The sequence below is a fragment of the Symphodus melops genome (genome assembly GCF_947650265.1).
Source record: "Symphodus melops genome assembly, chromosome: 11".
NCBI classification, from domain to species: Eukaryota; Metazoa; Chordata; class Actinopteri; order Labriformes; family Labridae; genus Symphodus; species Symphodus melops.
In genome coordinates, this window is record NC_136701.1 from 20,894,474 (window position 1) to 20,916,376 (window position 21,903).

The following is a 21,903-nucleotide window of genomic DNA, read 5'->3' on the forward strand; positions in this document are numbered from 1 at the left end:
TTTGGCCAGCATAAATTGGGTATTCAATGTGCTTGCTATCCCTGCTAACACTGAGCTAAGTTTAGGACTTTGAAGGCTGATAGTACCACCTGCTTCACCTGCAGGAGGACAGTTACTAAAAACAACATGCCAGTACTTGTAGATAGGACGGTTTTAATTGTTGTTTCACAGTCATGATAGTCAGAAAAAGGAAGACTGAAACCGGAAGTTATGCGAATTTGTTTTCAAAATATAATAATCTAGTTTTCCACCCGCGCCTTTAATTAGTCGCGCTTTTTGTGGAAATAAACGAGATAAATGGATTTAGATGAGAGGCCGCTCAAATTGTATTTGATTAGATAAAGACATAAGGCTGGATAAATTTAGTGAAAAGCTATTCTGTTGAAGCTGATTCCTGGAGTAGATAAAAGTAGAAAAACCTTTCTGATGTTTTTGAAAATGGATGTGTACACATTTTCAAATTGTAATAGCTCTTTAACATGTTTTTGTTACCAGTGCTTTTTAAGAATGTGATGAAGACAGCATGTGCTGCCCCAACAGTGATGTGGCATAATGATGCAGGTAAGTGTCTGTTTAAGGTGTATTTATTTAAGAGTATACAAGAGTACTCCATGTGTTTACTATAGTACCAATGAATATGTTGGTTCATGATGCACCCATCTCACTCATCTAGCTCCTTATGTAACTAGACTATTCCAAATGATGAAACTAGCTGGACCAAGCCGACATACTCAGGTCTATAATAGATTTAAGATCAAGAAGCCTAACCTGGTGAACAAAGCTCAAACATGCCCACCTGTTAGTCGAATCAGCTTTATTGTGCCTGATAATGCATAACTATAGCCTTGAGATATAATAATCAAAACGTTTTTATCATTAATAAATGAGCAATAGAGACTAAAATAGTTTTTGTACCAAGCAATAAACAGGTTTATTTCTGCTGTTAAATAAAGCATTATATTATGGGCTCTTATGGTACTATCTATTTCAGTAGTTTTTGTTACATTTCTGTTCTTATAATTTCAACTGGTTTGCCCTGTAGGATTTAGAAAGTTTACATCTTTTCAAATCATTGTAGGAAGTCACTTTCAGGCCTGTAGCCAACACTAAGGAGGAGTTTGCAAAGCCTATAAATGTCTATTAAAAAGGTCTTATTTCGCTACTTCATGCGTTTCTTATTTTGAAGGCGTTCTCCGGGATGTCTGTATCCAATCACTCGCGTTTGGCACAGCTGTTATGGAAACGGGGAAAGTGGGCGGAGCTTGCTGCTGCCAGTCGACTCCGGGTTTGATGCGGTGACGAAGTCCTCGGTGACCAGCGCACTGTAGTCAGCACTGCGAGCCACTTTAGAGCGCTCAACTTTTGATATCCACTGTACGTGAAGTGTGCCGTTTCAACAAGAGAAGAAAGTAGACAGTCTCTCTCAGTGTTAGACACATTTGATCTGTGAATTCAGGCCAGACTAGACGTGTCGCGTTACATCCCCCACCACCTTTTTTTTTTACCCCTCCTGCAGCCAAATTGTCTGAAGGTTTAAGGGGGGGAAAAACAACATACTTTTTTTTGGTTTGTTTTCCAAACATTAGGAGGAGATGTGGAAGAGGTTGTGATCTGACTGATGTTGATGAGATTTATCTGTGCCATCTATCAGACATGCTGTGAGGGGCTCTGGAGTCGGATCCAGCCTGCTTGGTCATCATCGCGCTGAAGGGGGGATCATTTTTGTGCAAGTGGTGTGAAGCACAAAGAAGCTTATTAACGCCGAGGATACAACAAGTTTCAACCATGCTGACAAAGGACTGATGCTCGAGAAAAAGCTGCAGCACTGAGGTTTGCGTCTGAAGGTTTTTCTCTTTTTTTTATGGCCAGACTTTCACCACAAACAAAGTTGGACAATTAGGAGAACTTTTCAGTCAGTCGTTTTAACACTGGCTATTGAAGGAGCTGTTTCCGCCCTGTGGACGTGCTTTTATAATCAACATCGACTGACAACAGCACTTAGTTAAAGTGTATTTTCCTACTGCAGTGATTTGACCACAGTGTGAGCCTCTCTGAACTGGAGTCCACTTTAAATGCGGACTGGTTTGCGGCCAGGGAGTGCACACAGCCGAGCTGCCAGTGCCAGTTGATTTGTAATTCAAGGCATCACAAAAGTCGGTTTACTTTTTCGCCATTTTCCCCCCAAACATTATGGAGCTGACACACTGGAGCATTCTCCTGCTGGGGTGCATCTTCCTGGAATGGCTTTTCATGGCTTCTGCAGAGGAAGGTGAGTCTGGAGTTTTTTTTCTTCTCCCCCCCTTTAAAATGCTGTCTGGACTTGTTTTTTGTGGGGTTACATGGCTGAGTGAAATGTCTAATTAGTACTACATCCTGTTCTCCTTAACCAAGGGAAGTGTGATAAAGCACATCATAATTAAAATGTACGTGCTGTAGGCTGCTATGAAGTGGAGAAGAGCTAAATTCAGCAACATTAAGGGAATATTTGTAGATATAACCTACCCAAAAATAAAACATCTTTAGGTATAAGTAGACATGTATGGACAGAGCATTATTTGAAAAAGGAGGTTAAAACATAGGTGCTTATGAATGATGTTTTTCTATCTTCCTCTTGCACCTTAAGCTGTTTTTTTTTTCTTACTTATAAATAACACAAATTGTTTTTACTCACCTGATGTCTTAACAAAAGCAATTTTTTGAGACTCACTGTTAGTTTTCACTTTATCAAGGCATCTAAAAGGTTGCCAGGCTGCACCCTTCGGGACCTTTAACCAGCTCACCTCAAAATCAATAAAACAACAGGGGCTTTGAGGCTAATACAAGGCTGCTCTGATTTCTGTGGTGGTTTGACAAGGATATTTGCATAAGGGAATTTTTAGCTGTGAGAGAAGAAAACATTGCATCCTGCATGTTTGTCTTGATTCTTAATAACTTATCTCAGTTCCTGACAGCAGACTTGACATTAATGGGCATTTTGTCCGGCATCAGCTTTGTGAACCCTGGAGGGACAAATTATGAGAGCCATGAAATTAGCTGTCAAAACGTTTAAGAAGATGATGTTTCGAATAGTCTGGTTTTACAGACAAGTACAGCTCGGCATCATCAGCATAACAACAGGCCCACTGTCTGGGTAATTTGCTTAATGCATGGGTGGAAGACTGAGCCACATTGACGGATCTGAATCAAAGAACGCTGGCTGTTTATTTATTTCTCCACTGCTCTGTCTGTTTGTGACATTAATGGGGAAGTTTCAGGGCGGTAGAGTGAGCTTCAAACTGATTTGAGTTTGTGAAGAATGCTGCTAAGGACTACTTTTTGGAATATTTTTGAAAATCTGTCAGCAAGGCCTCCGTCTGCTTTCAGGCTTTATTAGAAAATGTCTGTGGAAATAGTAAGGCTGTGTATTCTGTGGATCAGAGGATCACAACTGGGCTTCTTAAAGAGCTGTTGCACCACAGGGTTTTTAAAAAGTACATTACTGCTGTGTATGCTTCATGTTGGTGTTCCTGCCAGTCCTCTTTGATCTCCATTTGCTGCTCCGTGTGCTTATACACAGCTGCTGATGGTGATCTAACGGGACTATGATGCAAAAATAAGAACAATGGACATTCTATATGCACACATTGACAAAAGACAAAACAGACATTTTTCAGACTAATTCTCAGAGAAAAATTTGCCATAAAAAAAACAAAACAAAGACCACCTCAACAATGAAACTTTTCCTCACCTCTGTTCCTGCCAATCAATAGTTGCTGTAAACGGGAACACCATCAACATGCATGACTTCACATATTCTGTGGCAGGAACATGAATCTGTCAACTGCTTCTGGTTCCAGGCTGGACGCCGTATCCGCTGGTATCAATGCCCTTTCTTGGCGCAGTAGTCGCTTCCAGCGTGTCGTCTACTATAGACTCTACAGACACACTATGGATGGAGGGCACAGTATATGTAATGTAACCCTCGGGTTTCTGTGGGCTTGGATGTCCCGCTCGTGCATTCAAACCCTTCAAAAAAAAGATGTCAAATTACTCCCACTACTAAGAGACTGGATTCTTGTGGGGAAAACATTGTTGACTTTGTATTTCAAGAGTGAAGTTTGGGATTTTCCCCACATACACACACACACACACACACACACACACACACACACACACACACACACACACACACACACACACACACACACACACACAGATGAAGACACAGAGTTTACTGGCAGCCTGGGCTCAGGCCATTAGAGAAATGTAGCTTCTTCCTGAGCCGGGGCGTTCTGACTCAGCTCGTAAGCTTTTCTTCTCCAGACACTTCAGACCACAACCAATATGTGGATTTTGAGACCATAAACAAGCCTTTTTCCAAAACAGAATGTGATGATTGATAAATGCAACATATCCGATATTGAGCCTGATGAATGTCGTTGTTTTTAGGAATTGATATGCCTGATGTCATTTTGATGCCAACATTACGTCTCCAGTTTTCACGGCTTCCAGATCTTTTTTGGAAGGGGGTTGTTGATTCCAGTTTTAGAAGGGAATAATTCAGAGACACTGATTTGGCTGCCAGTGTTGTTATTTGTTGAGCTGGAATAAAAATAGACCTGAAATTTGCACAGAGTATCAGAAGAGGCTTTATCCCTATTTTCCATCGTCGGTCTGCTCGGCTGTGATGCAACGCTAAAGGTTCTGCAGAATGTGCCGAGAGTCTAAAAGGGAGTCAGAGTGTCCTTTGGGTTCTGAATCATGTTGCCAAAAAAAAGTTAAATATCAGGCCGACCTGAAATTACAAATGCTGGACTAATATATCTGTTAAATGTCAGTATCGGCCTGATTCTATCAGACGTATCGGTTGGGCTGTAGTCTCCTTCTCAGGGACGTGCGAGATGTTTAACCTCAGATCTATGCGTGGGTAGTGATGCCAGGGAAGGTTTTTTTTTTTCTTCAGTGGCAGACTCATCAAACACGTTCCTCTTTTTTAGAAGAACCAAAGAGTGATGTCAAACAATTTGGCTCGGTTTCCCGCCCGCTGATGTTTACAAGACGCTGGATCTAAACAGGTGCAGCGCTGGCTGGGCGGAGGACGGACACGTAGACAGATGCAGCTGAGGGGTCGCGGCGCCTTGTTGACTGACTCCAGAACATGCGGAGTCTTGCCAAGTGTGAACAAGATGTCTGGTTTCCGTGTCTTGGGTGATGGCCCGCTCGTCTGCCAGAACACTCTGGATCATCCTCCCCCTTGTTCTCCACCTCGCAGGGAGTTCTGTAATGAACTGATGGGAGGGTAGATGAAGCTCACGGCTGCCAAATCTCTCCTCCTTTTTCCAACTAAAGGATAAACGACTCACTTACGCTCTCCACTCGCTCGTTTCAGCACATGGATATCGCTTCCTTCTGTCTCCAAGAAGATTAAAACACTGAGCTTTTGATCAGATAATTACTTTGGCTGGAAATTAATAGCCGGCTTTGGTGGAAATTAGCATCGAGGATGCACTCTGGTAACACACACACAGAGAGAGAGAAAAAAAAAACCAAACACCCTTCTAAAGCCGGCCTGTCTGTAATATGTGAAGCACACACCGGTATAACCAACCAAAAAAAGCTTCATATGCAGAATGAATATTTCTCACTAATGTAGCCCTATATGATTTTAAAATACATTTTATGAATTTAGAAACGTTCCTCATTCTCCCACACACAGACTCAACCTGTGAAGTACACATCTTGGTTTTCCCTCTGCCCCTCATTATTCCTCGCACATACTGTTTTCTCTCTCTTACCAATGGCAGGATGCAGCCAGTGACAGAAGCTCTGCTGTCCTCTATGCCTGCTCTGCTCCACAGTTGTAGAGATTCAAAGTTGTCGGCACTCATCTCGACTCGTAGGACCCTTTTCCACCCAGCTGGATGACATGCTCGACTCTGTTCTGTCTCATTTCCATGGCTTGAAGGCATTTGTGAGCGCTTGCTCTGCCGAATCACCTGCGTGTGCATCTGAGCTCGAACAGGTCTGTCGATCAAGTTTCCATCGAAACGAAGAACAGACTCGAGCAAGTCTTTGGCGATGTGACAAAAACTCTCACCGCTTTGAAAGATTCAGAATTTGATCATTCTGACACGTCACTGAGACTCCCCTCATGAATTTTAAGAAGTATGGCTTCTTCTTTAGCTCAGTGGCTTCTTACAGAGCTGCTGCTAAGTCGAGGCAAATTCTTCAGCAAATTAAATGTCATAGTTTAAAACGACGCGCAGCTTAAGAAGCGACATGAACAGTGAGATGTCCAGCCACAGTGTGTAAGAAAGTAGCATGTTGGGAACATTAATGTCAGCGCTGCAAACTGATTGATTTCTGGTAGGCAGAAGAATGTTCTACCAGTGGTCCCTTTCAAATGGTTGCAAAAGTGCCTGAACTTAGCTCAGCCATCATCAGGTCTTTGTGCATCCGTATTGATTCCTCGACAGCGTCATATTGGTTTCCCAGTGTGTGAATTCACATTTCATTTTGACGTTCAAAACCACAGCGGGAAGAACTCCACAGACAGTCAGACACAGCACTGCACTACTCCAATAGCGACGTGACGTCACTGGGGCATAAATATCGTGGCTTGAAAGGGCAGTCTCAATAACAGGGCTACAAGCTGAATTTTTCGTCTTTATGGACATACATTTAATTGGGTTCTTATATTTGGATAGATTTTCCCTTGACCGTAATTTCAACAAACTTGGGAAAAAATTGCAAAAAAACCCCCCAAAAAAATCAGTTTCATCCTCTGATGTGACATTCAGGGTGTTGTACACTGAATTGCACATCTCAAGAGAAGAGTCTAGAAGAACGCAGAATGTGAAAAGCTACAGTCCAGGGAAACAAACGACATTGTATACATGATGGAAATGGATGGTATTTCTGTTTGAGTCATGAAGTTTGTTCCTGTCTCCTTGTTAGCATCGTTATAAGTCACTAAGTCATGAGCCTTGAGTTCACCTTATAGGAATGTTCTGATCTGTGTCGTGACGCACTTGCTATATTTATTTAAAACAGCTCTGACTCTAAAACCGAATGTTGAGTAAAGACTGTCTCTTTAGCTAAATGGTTAATGTTTGCATCCAAGGCCTGTACTTGTGCTCGTGTTTTTACAGGGTTATAAATCCTACTTTATATTCGCTGGCAATGGGGAATATATTTTCCTCTAATAAGGTATGTCACTGTAGCTGTAACCTTCCCCTATTTAAAAATCCTCTTTTTACATAGTGTGCACCGACAGAGTGCAGCTGTGTGATTTGTGGAGCTGGAGCCCATCATGTTTGGGGTAAAACACATTGGCAGCACTTTTTTTTCTTTTTTTAGCTTTGGCTGATGGAAAGAGGGTTGAAGTGTCATTCTGTCTCTTGCGAACTTTACACACAGCGGCTCGTTCCGTATTGCACTCTCCCAAAACCAGAGCAGTCCTGTTCAGAAGAGGCGACGTCCTCGTTTGTTTGAAGCGACTCGCGTGCCGCCTCAGTTCTGAACAATGAGCTTACACGGCGAAAGGCAGATGGGCCAGGGGCCAAGTGAAAAATAATGAGATAAAAGATACAAAAATCACACCTCCATTAGAGGTACATGATTAGAAAGGATTTTCAATTACAGACAATATGCCGTATTACATTTTTCATATTAAAAAAAGCAACAGAATGCTGATGTATCGTCTCAGTCGAATGTGAGTGGGTTGAAAAACATGGTCACATTTTTCAAAGCTAAAAACCAACCGATGCTGTTGATTGGTTTTGGATGAGAGTGGCATTACAGCTGCAGTTTATAATTACTTTATTTGCAGATTAATCTGGGGATTATTTTTCAGATGAATTCATATTAATTGTGTAGTTTTTTTGTTCTATGAAATGGTGCAAAAAAAAAAAAAAGGACCCGTGTTAAGCCCAATTTATACTTTTGTGTCGTATCGACGCCTTCGCTACGCGGTCGACGCAGACCCTACGCACACCTCCAAAAAATCCTGACTACGCGTCGACACAAACCGCAAGGACTGTGATTAGTCTGCTCAGAACGTCAACGTCATTTCAGGCAGTTACTTTTCCGGTCACAACGGAAATACTAAAAGGCAGACCAGCGGGGGGGAACAGGGGAACAATCTTTCTTGGGCACGGTCAACATAAAACAATGGTGACTGATGTAAGAAGCTTGAATGCAAACATTTGGACTGTTTTTGTTTGGAAAAAAAGTACATCTAAAGTTTGAAGGATTATCACATTGTCGCGGATTCGTGGATTAATCAAGGAACCTGTGCAGCTCTACATCCAATGCATATCTGTATCATAGCGTAAACAATGACTGCTGCACTCTACAGCAGTCTGCTACATGGAAATGTAAGAGGCGCCATCATTTGGAATTAAATGGAACATTCTGGGCTATTATTTATGTCGTTTGTTGAAGGACTGTTTATATGTTGATGACAAGACTGACATCAACCCTCCATAGGAGGTTCAAGAAAAAAAGGCGTTGGGGGTGGGGGGGCGTTTTTCTCTTTTTATACACAATCTGTCGTCTGTTTATTCTTTCACCTCCTGACTCCGCCCCGGCATAACCAGCCTGCTGAACAGCATAACACTTCTGAATCCAAACTGAAAGTCTTCAAGTGTCTCGCACACAGGAAGGATGTTTTTATCTGAGAGGCCTTCCTTGAGCCTCAATCCCTCCTTTCACAGACATGTAGCCCTTTCTTTTGCTACTCTTTCCACGTCCTCTGTCTCCTTGATGTTTGACTGCTGCTCTGCTGTTTTTTCTCTTGCTGACTGTCTCCCCTGCCGTGGAAATGTGGATCGTTTCCCAGAAATCCTTTTAAACGGAACCGATTTTTATAAGAAAGGGATTTGCATTTAAAGCAACCTCCCCCTCCTCTCTGAAAGCCTGTAGCCCATCATCCTCAGCACCTCAATCCGATGATTAGCTTCCTCAAGAGTTAAACAGGCATCTGAGTGCCACAAGTACTCTCAGCCTGTCTCTCTCTCTCTCTCTCTCTCTCTCTCTCTCTCTCTCTCTCTGAGGAGGATGCATATGGCAGCAGAGGAATTGCAGGTGGATGATAGTTTAGCTGGGTGAGAGGATACAGTGCCAGCCCATACATCCATGTCAGGCATTCACTTTGGAGAGCCGGTCTGTCCTCCACCCACATGCTCCTCTCTCTCTGTGAGAGTGGGACACAATGGGGACAGGCTGCAGCAGAGAGGGAATGAGGCCACAGCCTATCAGCCATAAGCACCAAGGAGAATGGCACTTTTAAAGGGTGTGTGTGTGTGTGTGTGTGTGTGTGGGGGGGGGTTCTCTTTGAAGTGAGTCAAGGAGAGACGGGGAGACCGGCGTGAGTCGACGAAATAGGAAAAAGAGCGGGTGCAGGGAAGGTGCAAGCATGTGCACGTCTGCACACTGCATAATGAGCAAAGTAGGTGTATTGCCTATTTGCATTCTGTAATCATACACACCTGGGGCCAGATATGTGCTGGGCTGAATATGTGATTATAACAAGAGGATTAAAAGACCTTCAATTAGGAGACAACAACAGGGACGGAGCTATTTATCTCAGGTCCATCTTGCCCCTTATCCTCCCCCCTTTTTTATTTTTTTTGTTGATGCTTGTCAAATAAAAACTTCTGCAAAGCGTTTTCTACACGCCACTGTCGTCTCACGCCTCGCAATGCGTTTGTTGTTACACTCGAAAATAGAACGAAACGTTGAAGGAGGAGCGAGGAAACGCGAGGCGGCTGCTGAGGCTGGATGAGCAAGAATTGATTAAAAAAAAGCAACCTTGATGAAAAATGTCTCTGCTTGAAGCATGCACCATCAGTGGAGTTGATTCGATTTGAGTCTGGGATATATTCCTCCCTGCGTCACGGGCTGGTTGACCTACATCTTGTGCTTGATATGCAAGTTTTTAGTTAAAATGCAATTCACTTGGCTTTTTTTTTTTTTCTTCTTCTTTTTCGAACGACAGCCCAGAGAAGTCGTGCACATTTTTCCTCCAACTCGGCGCTCGCCTTGCACACAGCTTCAACACGTCTCCCAGGGCCCGCTTTCATACATACCTCATGAACCATGTGGGCTCTGCTATATGTAAGGAATAACAGAGGCATTCCTGCGCGCTAGCTGCCCTCCTACTGCTTGCACACAGCTAAGAGCTTTAAGAGGGAGTCATGCTCCAAAAAGGAGAGGGTCAGTTCAGTTAAAGAAGCACTGAACACCTTTTCTCCGGCAGCTCAGAGTCAGGTTTTTTTCTTTTCTTTTCTTTCTCAGAGTGCTGCACGCAAAATGTCCCTCATATTCTCTTATATCATCATTTCCCCTGCGATCACCGCTTGCTATCTGCACTCAACCCAGTCCAATTATGAAGAAGCCTAGGATGGAAAAGGGTCCGCTTTTTTTTTTTTTTTTTGTGACATGAGACAAACGTGTGGGTTTGAAACTGAAACATTTAGAAAATGCCCGAATTCACCCCTCGCTGAAAACGTAACGCGTCTCTCCGTGGAGGGGAAAATGATGCTCTTTGTTCTGAAATAATCAAACAAATATTATCCTCCCAATGAAAGACGAGTCTATCTTCATTCTAGATATGTCGGTCACCGCCACACAAACACCCGGTCTGCAGGCTGGTAGGAGTGAAACGCAGACTGATGAATAGAATTAGCTCTCCGCGTGTCTGTTGTTGTTTGAATACGGAAAAGCGTGATGTGTCAGAATAAAAGAGAAACTTTCTCGCACAGAGTCTGTTTTCTTGTATCTCTGCTTAGATGTGTCAATCCTTAGATGGTTTATTTAGCTAGAGTCTGCACTGTTAGCTTCAAGCTGTCCACCTCCCACAGCAGATTAGTCACTGAAAGCTCTGTGTGTGTGTGTGTGTGTGTGTGTGTGTGTGTGTGTGTGTGTGTGTGTGTGTGTGTGTGTGTGTGTGTGTGTGTGTGTGTGTGTGTGTGTGTGTGTGTGTGTGTGTGTGTGTGTGTGTGTGTGTGTGTGTGTGTGTGTGTGTGTGTGTGTGTGTGTGTGTGTGTGTGTGTGTGTGTGTGTGTGTGTGTGTGTGTGTGTGTGTGTGTGTGTGTGTGTGTGTGTGTGTGTGTGTGTGTGTGTGTGTGTGTCTCTTCTCTGAGAGCTTTTTTCCTCTACCCCCCAAAAAACGAATTGTAGATTCTGCTTCAGTCAAGGCTTTGATAACAACTCTGTTTTAAGTGCAGCAGTAGACATTTTTAGGGCTCATGGAGAGTTCGTTAGATGCTTCGCTGCAGTAGACGGAGCTTTGTGGGTTTTTAATGGAGCCAGATTTGAAATAAGATAGGTCACCTGTCATATATTACTTTATCAAGTTCACATTTATGTGCTTTTTCCTTCTCTAACTACTGGAGTTTTATTAGCAGCTGCACCTCTTAAGGTGAACACATCACTCCAGCCCTGTAGGGGAAAGCAAAGTCTTTTCTATTCTTGACAAAAAGGCCCAAACATGCTGCTAATAAATCTGTCCTGAACTGTGAAGGTATCTGCTCTAATTATTTGAAGACAGCTAACACGGGGGGTGTCCACAGTCTCCTGCAGCTAAGGGAGATCATCCCAGATTGTGTGCAGTCCTCCCTGCAGGAGCTCCGGTGTGTGTGACTGACCCTCACCTCAGGCCTCGAGACAAGCCGACGAAGATCCTCTTAAAGGATTGAGAAAGTGTTTGAAAACAAGTACATAGCCTCAACTTTCCCATGGTGCTTTTTTTTTTTTTTTTCTCTCCTGCTTTTGATGACACACAGCTCGGCTCGGCTCTCACAGATGATCAGCTGCCTCGGAGCCTTCTATAAAGGAGATAACAAGTTGAGGGCGAGGTGGTTTGTGGAGGGCAGCTCTGACTGCAGATGGAGGAGGATGTGTGATCACTCCCAGGTAACCAGCAGGGAAGTTTCTCTGTGAAGTTTGACTCATGATTAAAGACACAGATGTATTGACAGCTTTCCCTCTTAGTAATGTGTCCCGTTCCTCCAAAGTGGATTTTATTGAAATGTTTTTCTTACACAACAGACTGACAATGTGTGACTTTTGCCTGTTTGCAGTCAAGCGATGAAATTTGTGTTGCCTTCCTTCTCTGGCTCCGAATCACCGGATCCAGACAGCTCGCTCTGAAGTTATCTAGCACGCCGCCCTGATGATAAATCTATGAGCAGAGCATCGTTTTATAAACATCTTTTCTCGGTGGTTGAGAGGTGACTTTGAGTTTTACGTTTCACTCCTTTTCTTTTCTTTTCTTTTCGGCACTTGTAATAAGCTTTTCCGGCGTCGAAATAGAAAAACCTTTTTCACCAAAGAGCTGGCCAGCAAAAGCTATCAACACGAAAAGTGTCTTTTAAAAGACCGAAGGGGTTCAAATGAGCTGTGCAGGACACGAGGCATCTGCCTTTCAATTCTGGAGATTCAAGGTCTCCCGAAATACCAAAAATAAACCGTTTTGTTTTTCAGGAGATTTCACGGCAGTATTAGATGTGAATTGAAGAGAATCTCTCCTAAAAAAAAAAAATGTTTCCCTATCAATGTTATATTAATAGTATATTAAAATATTAACAACTCTGGGTCTTATAAACTAGTTATGAAACAGACGGATACTAATGCATCCTTGAAAAAAGTCTTAGTCACTGATGTCACCATGTCAGTGTCTGTGAATGTAGTGACGAACAACCTCGCCGCTGCTACTTCCTCATTTCTCCTTTAGCGTGGCGTTGTGAGGTGCGCGTGTGAACAACCAGATCAGGACGGTTTCAATTCTCTTTTTGAACGTCCTCTTGGAAAACCCTCCGTTTATGACGTTTGACAGACTCAACAAACTGAAACAAAAAAAATCTGAAAGCTACGTGCCAATGACGCTAAATGTGAAGATTCATCCTCAGCTGTGGAGTAAAAAGATATTAGTTTCCAGTTTTCAGTGAAAAAGATGAATTGGATTGGCTACCCTGAGGTAAAAACAATCTGCTCTGTCTCGTGTCTCGAGTATCATATCTCTATGACTTCCACTGTTCTTTAATAAAGGACTTTTGCAGAGATCTATAATATTGCAGTATAGCCTCCCAACATACAATAATCGGATTACCTCCTTCGTTTTAATTCATTCCTCCTCTGTATCGGGACGCCACCAGGGAGCTGGTGTCGCCTGAAACAACGTTCTGGAGCAGCCTTTTACTTCGTCTCTGCTGTCGTGCTGTTTTTGAAGAGGAGGCCCCACAAAGAGCTGCCTATAATTGGACGTAGCAGGAGGTGAATTCACTCTGAACAGAGCTGAACTGCGCTGTAAAGAAGTGCAGTTTCATCAATCACGCAATATGAGAGATAATGCTGGGAGTGATGGTTTAAAGCGTGCACTTCTTTAATGCGTCGGCGTGGAATTGAATTGTGAGTGATTAGCGAGTTAAACAGAAGATGAAGCCGACTCGACTGCTGTCACTTCTTCTTTTCAATATGAGTCGATTTCCTCTTGACGTCCAACAGCAAACGTCCTGTAATTACACTCCAGAAGAATCAGAGATGTCACCACTCGGTAGAAAAAGTCTGTTTCTCATAGTCTCTGTGGGACATTCTTTGGCCTTTGGCAGCTCTGTGATATTTGTTTTAGTCTGAGGGAAAATGCCGTCTGAGTCCAAGATGCACAAGAGCTGTTGAGCCGTTAACTCGGCAGGTCAAGTCTCATTACTCGTAGGCGGTGATAGAAAACGCCACAGAACCCAGCCAATGTCTCACTCCCTCTTAACCTTATGATATGAGGCTCCAGACTTCTTTTTTTTTAATGCATTGCCATTAAGTAAATATTCCCTTTGAACTTATGTGCCTTGAATAATGCAGCTTCCTCTTTACTGCTATTAAATGAAAAGGGAATGCCTATGAATCATAGATGCACCTTTGGGCGCCTCGACCTGTTTAAGTAAACATTTGTTTGGCGTTCCAACAGCACAGAAAAGCTTCTTGTTAAACTCTTACTTCTGTTGTGTTAAGAACTACAGCTGATGATTATTTTTCTTAGTGAATTTTTTGGGGCCTTTTTTTGCCTCTGTTGGAGAGGACAGCTGAAGGAAATGTGGGGAGAAGAAGAGTAAAAAAAAAACTTTTATTAAATGGGCCGCTGGTAGAGTAGTGGTTCTAGTGAGCGCTCTCCATGTGTGAAGGCTCCAAGCGGGCAGGCCGGATGCTCGCCGGAGCTGGGGATCGAACCCTCGATATCCCGCTTTGAGAGACGCCGAAAAGCCCAAAAAAGGAATCTTGACGAAGTAAACAAGCAGAAAAATGAGCAGATTTAAGAGAAGAGGAAGAACACGCAAATCTTTAATATTTATTTGAAAAACAGAAGCTGTGTTCCTCTTAATTGATCCATGAGTTACTGCAGCTTTAAAAGCATTCATATTAAACAGTGATTAGTGCAGTTAGACTGAAAAGATGTTTTGCCCAGAAAAGGGAACACACGTTTAAAAACAAAGCAGGAAATCAATAAAGTTGTCAGTGTTGTTGTTAAGCAGAAAAGTCTTCTGACCGACGCGTGAACTCTGATGTGTGTGTGATCGGAGAAAACAACGGGAATGATTGATGTTATGATTGTGTCTGGTGAACCTCTGACGACCAGGTAAACTTAAGCCAAACCATTCAGAGGTCACGCATCTTAAACCTGCACTAAATCCTCCCTCACAGCAGCAGCGTTGTTGATCCTCTCCGCTAGCATCTCTGGTTTCTGTCCAGTACGAAGCCTCCTCTCTAACTGGGTCACGTCCTGTCCTGGGACAGAAACCAAACACAACATGTATTGATATGCATCCCCACTGACATGAAGAAAGGTGGGGAAAATCAAAAAAGGTGTCAAACATTAACACCTTTTCTTTGCTCCTTTCATCTCCCCTCTCTGAAGCGGCTGAGCTGATCCACACGTGCTGCGGCAGGCTTTTGTTATACAGCAGTCAAACAGTGTTGAGCTGAGTCGGCGTGCATGTGAATGATGTGTATGTCAGCCTCCCCCCCCCCCTCCCCACCCACCCTCCACCAAAACAGGGAGACAGGAAGGGAATAAGAACTACGGGAAGCCGAGGCCTAATCTCCCTAGACAAAACTCTGTCGAAGACACACAAACAGGCTTCACACACACACACACACACACACACACACACACATTCTGGATATAAGTTTCCATGTTCACGTGCACACAATAACCTACAGTCTGAAAAACAAGGCCGGACACGTGAAGGAAAATCACAATTTCTTTTTCGTTGAAGTTCTTCGTGTGCAGTAGGGTAGAAAAGTGTGGCACAGTGTGGAGGTCATTGACAAATAGCACAAAAGATTTAATCAATTTTTTTTTTTTAAAGATTTGTTCATTTATGCCTTGAAAAAAACTCTTCCAGTATTTATTGAATGTTTTATCCTTTTAGACAAAATGTGTTGGATGCAGAATATTTAATTTATCTCACTACATCTGAAGTTCAGAAAAACAGCACCAGACGATAACCCTCTGCGTGATCGTTTCTTTCTGGAAATAACATGACAACACGTCCACAGAGAGAGCTTGCACAAAACCATCGGTGCGATTGATTCAGTTACACAAGAAGACGACTGAGTTGCTAATAAACAGATACAGTTTAAACGTCCCTATTGATGCACATAGCAGCCATGTTGGGTTGGGCTAATTGGGATCCTCAGAGTTTCCGAGTCGGAATTTGAACTTCAGGGAGCGTTCCTGATGGAGTGTCAGACCGGCAACTTGGAATTTGAAGACTTCCAAGCACAGCATAACACTTCAGGAAATACAATACAGAATACACCCCTGCCTGTGTAGCCCCTTTCACACATGCACTGAACTGCTGAACATTTCTTGACTTTTTTTTTTTGAGCAGGCTGCAGCCCATATGGTCTTAATCACTTCTTTGATTCTGCAAATATGTCCAATAACTCACAGATATCAAAGCAAAAACTGGGGTCCTACATATATATATATATATATATATATATATATATATATATATATATGAAATTATACTGTGATTTCTACAACATACTTTTGAAGTCATGCCCTGTCTCCTAAAACCCCCTATCAAGAAAAGGAAACAAGCAGACGAGGAAAATGTGAAGCTGTGCGGTGCATGTGTGAATGAACAGTGAAACGTTCTAGAAATTGTCAGGACTGCATATTGTGAAAGAGGTTTCTGAAAGTAATGAACCAGCATGGAATTAGCTAAGAAGTCCCAACATGTTTAATGGTGAAAAAACAGGATTTTTTGTTTTTGTTATTGAGACTGACATTGGCTAGTTGTTTCCAACTGCATGTGCTAAGCTAGGCTAACCATGTACAGATGTAAGACTGTTATTCATACTTTCATCCAACTCTTCAGTAGTATTTCTTTAACATCAATGTGAAACATGAAGGTATCAACTTTCCCGAGGCTCAGAACTTCCTACAAGCCCGTCTGTTTTCAGGGCTTAGCCAAATTTAAAACACATGCTAGCAGTATCCCCTGAAACACACACAGTCTTGAGTTCTACCTAGAGGATAATAACTCTGCTATCAAGAAATTATTTTTCTACTTCAAACAAAGGCCTAAATGTTCCTATCGAGCCTGAAAGTCCCAAACCACCAAACAAATAGTATAATAGCAGATGTGATTCTTGAGCTCAGCAGTTCATGATTTATTACATGTGTTGATTAAAAGTCTTCAAAGAATCACTTCATAACATGCTATCACTGCTAAACCAACCTGGTTTTTCTATTTTCTGTTTGCCATCTAAAAAAGTTCCTCTTCCTTCCTCTTTTTTCTCGAGGTGTGTGACGGTAATTGGCACTCTGTTTCTTTAATTAAAATGAGCTGTAATTGTAGCTGGAGCTGGGCAAACACTCAGACCTGTAATTTCCCTATCAAACTCCAAGAGCCACAGAGAAAGTGGAAAATAGGGAGGCAAAGGGCATGCGGGGAAAGAGATGACCACAAATTGAAGTGAAACGGGGATTCAGCGTTAATGGTTCCTGCTCTCTGGTTTGAGGTCAGTCGTTACAGCCCGAAGACAGCTGTACAGAAAATGAGGGTGTTTGCTGTTAAGCCCCGCCCCCCTCCCCCCTCTCCACCTTAAATGTAAAATACAGGGTCAAGTTTTACATTTCAAAGAAAACCACGTACAACACCCTCTATTGTTGTCTGATGCTCATACAGAAAAACTCTCCTTCGCTGATTTTTTTCATCATTATTTAATGATTATAGGTAAGATGATACGCTCACTACCACTGACACCTGGCCTCCTTGAAGTCTGACCTTCCTTGTAGTGATTAATGTCCATCCTTTTCATAAATTCCAAATGTTTTTCTTTTAATTTTCAAAGATGCATTTTTTGCTTTTATTGGACAGGACTTTTGAAGAGAGACAGGAAATGTTAGGAGGAGAGAAGGGCGGGGGGGGGGGGGGGGGGGGGGGGGGGGGATTTGAACCCACCACTGAGACGAGGAACCTTATCTTACTTGAGAGACATAAATAAAAATGAATCCTCCCTGTGTCAGATCATGTCTGACACAGGGAGTGTGAATTTTGATTGATTTATTTGACAAAAAGAGACTATTGTATAAGATAGGAAAAAGTACAACACAGAGATGCACAAAGTACAGCATCTTCCATCCTTTGAAATAAAGATGTTTCCCCCAGCTTAACATATAATCCTGCTGCCTCCTGCTCTGTCTATAGAAAAGTTATTCTTCCAGTTCTGTATCCTATCCTGTATTTTAAATCCTCTCCTCAAAGATTGTTTTTCAAAGGCTAAGTCCTTGTGTCTGCTGCAGCACCAGGATCAGTTAAGACTTCTCCACTGTCTCCTCGTGTCGCTGACTGTACTGTAATCACTGTACAATTGTTTGTTTTGGGTCTTATACGGGGCCAGATGACGAGTTTTCATTGTTCGTACATTTTTATAACACTGGGGGCAATTTTCCGGCTGTGGGTGGCCCGCCACCGCTGCTGCTGTAAGAACGTAAGGGGAAACGGCAGCTTCCTCTGACAGAGCTTAAGTCTGAATGTACCTCAGTGAAAGGCAAGGCTGTGCATGCACATAATCGAAAAAAAACACACACCCGCCATCTCGTAGAAACACTCACACTCATGCATCCTGTCTCATAAAGCTTAATGATAGAGCGGAGATAAAACAGTGATTAGCATGTGCTGCGTGTGTGTGTTTCTCTGTGAAGCGGAGGCAGGTGTGCATGAAAAAGGTGGAGACAGGTCGGCCTGAAAAGTACAACCTTAGAGTTCTAAAGGTGGTTTTTTTTAAATTACACCGGAGCGAACTCGTGCTCGACTGAAAGCGGGGGAAAGCACCGACCTGCACTTTGTCACTCAATTATCGTCCAGCTCCTCCACCTCTTTTCTCCTCTCTCTGCACTCATCTTTCTTTCTTTCTTTTTTTTTTATGGCCTCAGATTGTTGCCATAATGCTGGTGTGCATCTGTGGTTTTACAGTGGAACAGTGCGAGATGCACGTCGGGCTTGGAAAGGGAACAATCTCCACCGGGGGTCATGATATAAAAGTCAAAGCCACAACGATTAAATATCGTTAGCAGATGTAGATTTTAATCAAACGGTCTCTCAAACAGCAGTGATTGTGAAGGCAGACGGTTCTGTAGTAAACATAACGCCGGACTGTAACCCGACTTCCAGCTGCAAAGCCTTGTTTGAGAACGTGGACGGGTCCTGTAAAAGAGAATATATTAGTAGAAAGAAACTAGCAGAGAAATTGAACTGCAGTCCTCCACAGATGGTAAATTATATTGAAATCGGTGGCAACTTGGCTTCAAGCCTTCAGTAGCAGCACAGTTGTCGATATCTGTCTCTATAGAAACAGTGAATGATTGTTTCGGATACTTTGTGGTAGTTGCGTGTATTCGTGTTACCTCTCTGGGAGTTTGCTTCGAGAGAGTTTGAGAGAGGAGCAGCAGCAACATGTGAGGGCGAACAGTCACTGAACGCCACGTTCACCTCTCAGTGTGATAGAAAGGCGAAGCCGCTGCGTACGCATCCTGGAGAATTACCGATGTCAGGTGACTCGTTTCATATGCTGAGCAGCAGACAGGTCAGGCAAACGACAACATGACACCGAGAGGCAAAGGATTAAAGTCATTGAGCTGTATGGCTGTAAAGTGGGATTGAGAAACGTAAGCATTTATAGTGTTTATAGTGTATTTCTGTGTGTGTGTGTGTGTGTGTTGTTCGAGGAGGAAATGCATTAAATTAGCTGAAGCCTGATGAAGGGATCGTTGAAATCCATTACAGAAAAAAACGAGGTTATAACGACTCCGATATTTGGAGATGACACCAGATGTCTTCCACTTGAAGCACTTGCTCTCTCACGGTTAATTATTTTACATTCAAATGTTTCCCGTGTTGAAATGAATCACGTTTGGAAATAGAGGGAATGCACGATCAGAAGAAACGGAGACAAAGTTTACAGTCCCATCCTGAAGAGAACACCAGAACGTTAGCGCTCCTTACAGCGGCGTACGTCTGCGGACGGCTTCAGCAAACATTTCATCTCAGCAGGGGAGCACGAGTCTGATTCCGTCTCACGTGAGAATTTCTATGAGCCTTGATGTGTGTTTTTATTGGGATGTGGGTCGGTAAGTGGTGGATGTGATTGCCTCTCTCTTTGCACAGGATCACAGGGATTAGTTAGTGTGGGCGTTTTTTTGGTTATTTTAGTCAAATACTACAAATGTTTGTGCTGAACAGTGTTGTGTAAGATATATTCATAGAACACGAGGAGTCCCTGCAGCCTTCAGGTCTTCATCATGTTGCTCTCTTTCTGTGTGCAGTGTTTCACTACGATCAGTAAACCCAGAGAAAACAGAGAGACTGGGAAATATCTTGTGTTTGAGATCCAGGTGATAATTAAATTGGTAATACACTTTTTCATTAAAAAAAAATTGCTGATTGGTTTTTTCGTCAGTCGACTTATTATGAACTTTTTCATCTCTGCCTGAAGATTAACGGCGCTGCTTACATCGAGCTCTGTCCCCAAATCACCTTTTTCACACTGAATATTAGTGTCCCAGTGTGTGATGATCCCAGATTTACACAGCTTTACAAAGTGAAAACAAAAAGTGCAGGGCTTCACACACACACACACACACACACACACACACACACAAGTCATAATATCTACATATTATATTGGCCCCTCCAGCTTCAGTGCCCTCAGTAGAGAACATGTTTACGATCTTGCACTCGGTCGATAAGTCTGCCCTAACACCCTGCGTGCTGATATTTGCTAAAAACCTTTCCAACACACCTCCTGCCCAAAGTGTGACACCCAGAATCCCCCCTAACACAGCGAAAGGAGACAGTAAGAGATGTGTGGAGGGAGGGAGTCTGCAGAAAGAGGCAAAGAGGGTTTCGTAAAAGAAATAATTGTAAAGGCCTGTGTCGCTGTTTGTAGAACAATCTAGTTAAATATGCTGTTAACTTTGGGATCCAATGAGTTGAAGTTTCAGACGACAGCGAACATACATGTTAGCTGAGGTGTTTTTTTTAGGCACATTAAGAAGCAGAGGAGTTGACAGTTGAGTCTCTGTAAATGTTATCCAGTGATATTAAAGCTGCTGTATGAAGCGCTGTGAAGGGCTGTTTGAACTCTTCACTTGGATAAGTACAGATGGACTCACAATATCAGTGTCTACAATTAGACTGGATTTTGACAGATGTATACTCCGAGCAGATGTTGAAGCTTGAAACAACACAGATACCACAGTTTGGTCTCATCTGGAAACCAGAGTGAAACATATTCTATATAATTACTTTGGAAAGTCAGAATGAAATAAGTATCAGCCTTTATTGTCTTATGATAGAAGTTTTAAATGAATTATTTAATTTGTAAATGTTTATTTTTGGGCTTTTAATGCCGTTATTTGAGAGCGAGCGAGAGAGAGCGAGAGAGAGAGAGAGAGAGAGAGAGAGAGAGAGAAATGACATGAAGGAAAGGACCCACAGGTCGGACTTGAACCACTTCCACCCGACTGGACGACCACAGCCTTCATATTTGGGGCGGGCACACTAACCACTAGGCATCCTGTGGCTCGCATGAATTAAATATTTGTGACTAAATAATTTTACAGGATAAAAAACACCCTTTTGCCTTATTATTATATGTGACATGCAAAACCAAAACTAGGAAAAAAACAAATGCAATCTGAGGGAGAAGTTGTTTCTTTAAAGCAATCGTGCAGAATGAGGTTTTGAATTTCTGTGTGTGTGATTGTTTGTGTAAAGTGTGCGTTATTGAGATTATGGGGTTGGCAGAGTTTACTGCTGACCTTTTATATTGGGATCCTAATTCAACAAAACATCTTAATAAAGCCAGTGATAAACTCACTCTGAAAGTCCCATTTCCTCCAGCATCCGTCTCCATGCAGGTGCTCTCCTTGATCATGTCACGCCGGAGAGCCGCATTAAATCCTGTTTATTGTTCAAACCAAGCCACCTCACCTTTGAGATGAGCGTCTGCAGGGAACATGCAGGGCTCTAAAAACCAGGCTGTGACACAAAAAAAAAAAACCCTCATCCTTGCAGTGCAAACAATCGTCACAATTCAGCTGAGACAATCTGCACAGACAGCCTGCAAGAAGAAACCAGCTCCTTCACCGTAGCTTAACTCGGCATCGAGTCTCGTGCACGCCGAGAGTCTCCCAGATTTTATTAGGATACTGAATCATCGCAAAACACTTGAGATTGTTTGCGAGTTGGCAGCTTGCCCTTCAAAAGATTATAAAAGATCAATTCTATTTGAAATCACAGATCGTGACGAGGAGGGCTTAGATCTTCATACTGTATGCGTGTCAGTCTGTTCTTCGATTCCCTTTGTTTCAGCTATTTGTCCCTTTACTGTGACCACAGGCACGGTGCG

General features: G+C 42.8%; 1 protein-coding gene across 1 annotated transcript in view; it reads left to right on the forward strand.

The window, feature by feature from the left end:
- Nucleotides 1-1,235: 1,235 nt before the first annotated feature.
- The window catches only part of ephb4a (eph receptor B4a), a 39,254-nt gene continuing 18,586 nt past the window's right edge, over nucleotides 1,236-21,903 (forward strand). The window contains exon 1 of the mRNA XM_079356201.1: nucleotides 1,236-2,269. Coding sequence (XP_079212327.1) covers nucleotides 2,191-2,269 — 79 coding nt within the window. The 5' untranslated portion in view covers nucleotides 1,236-2,190. The remainder of the gene's footprint in view (nucleotides 2,270-21,903) is intronic.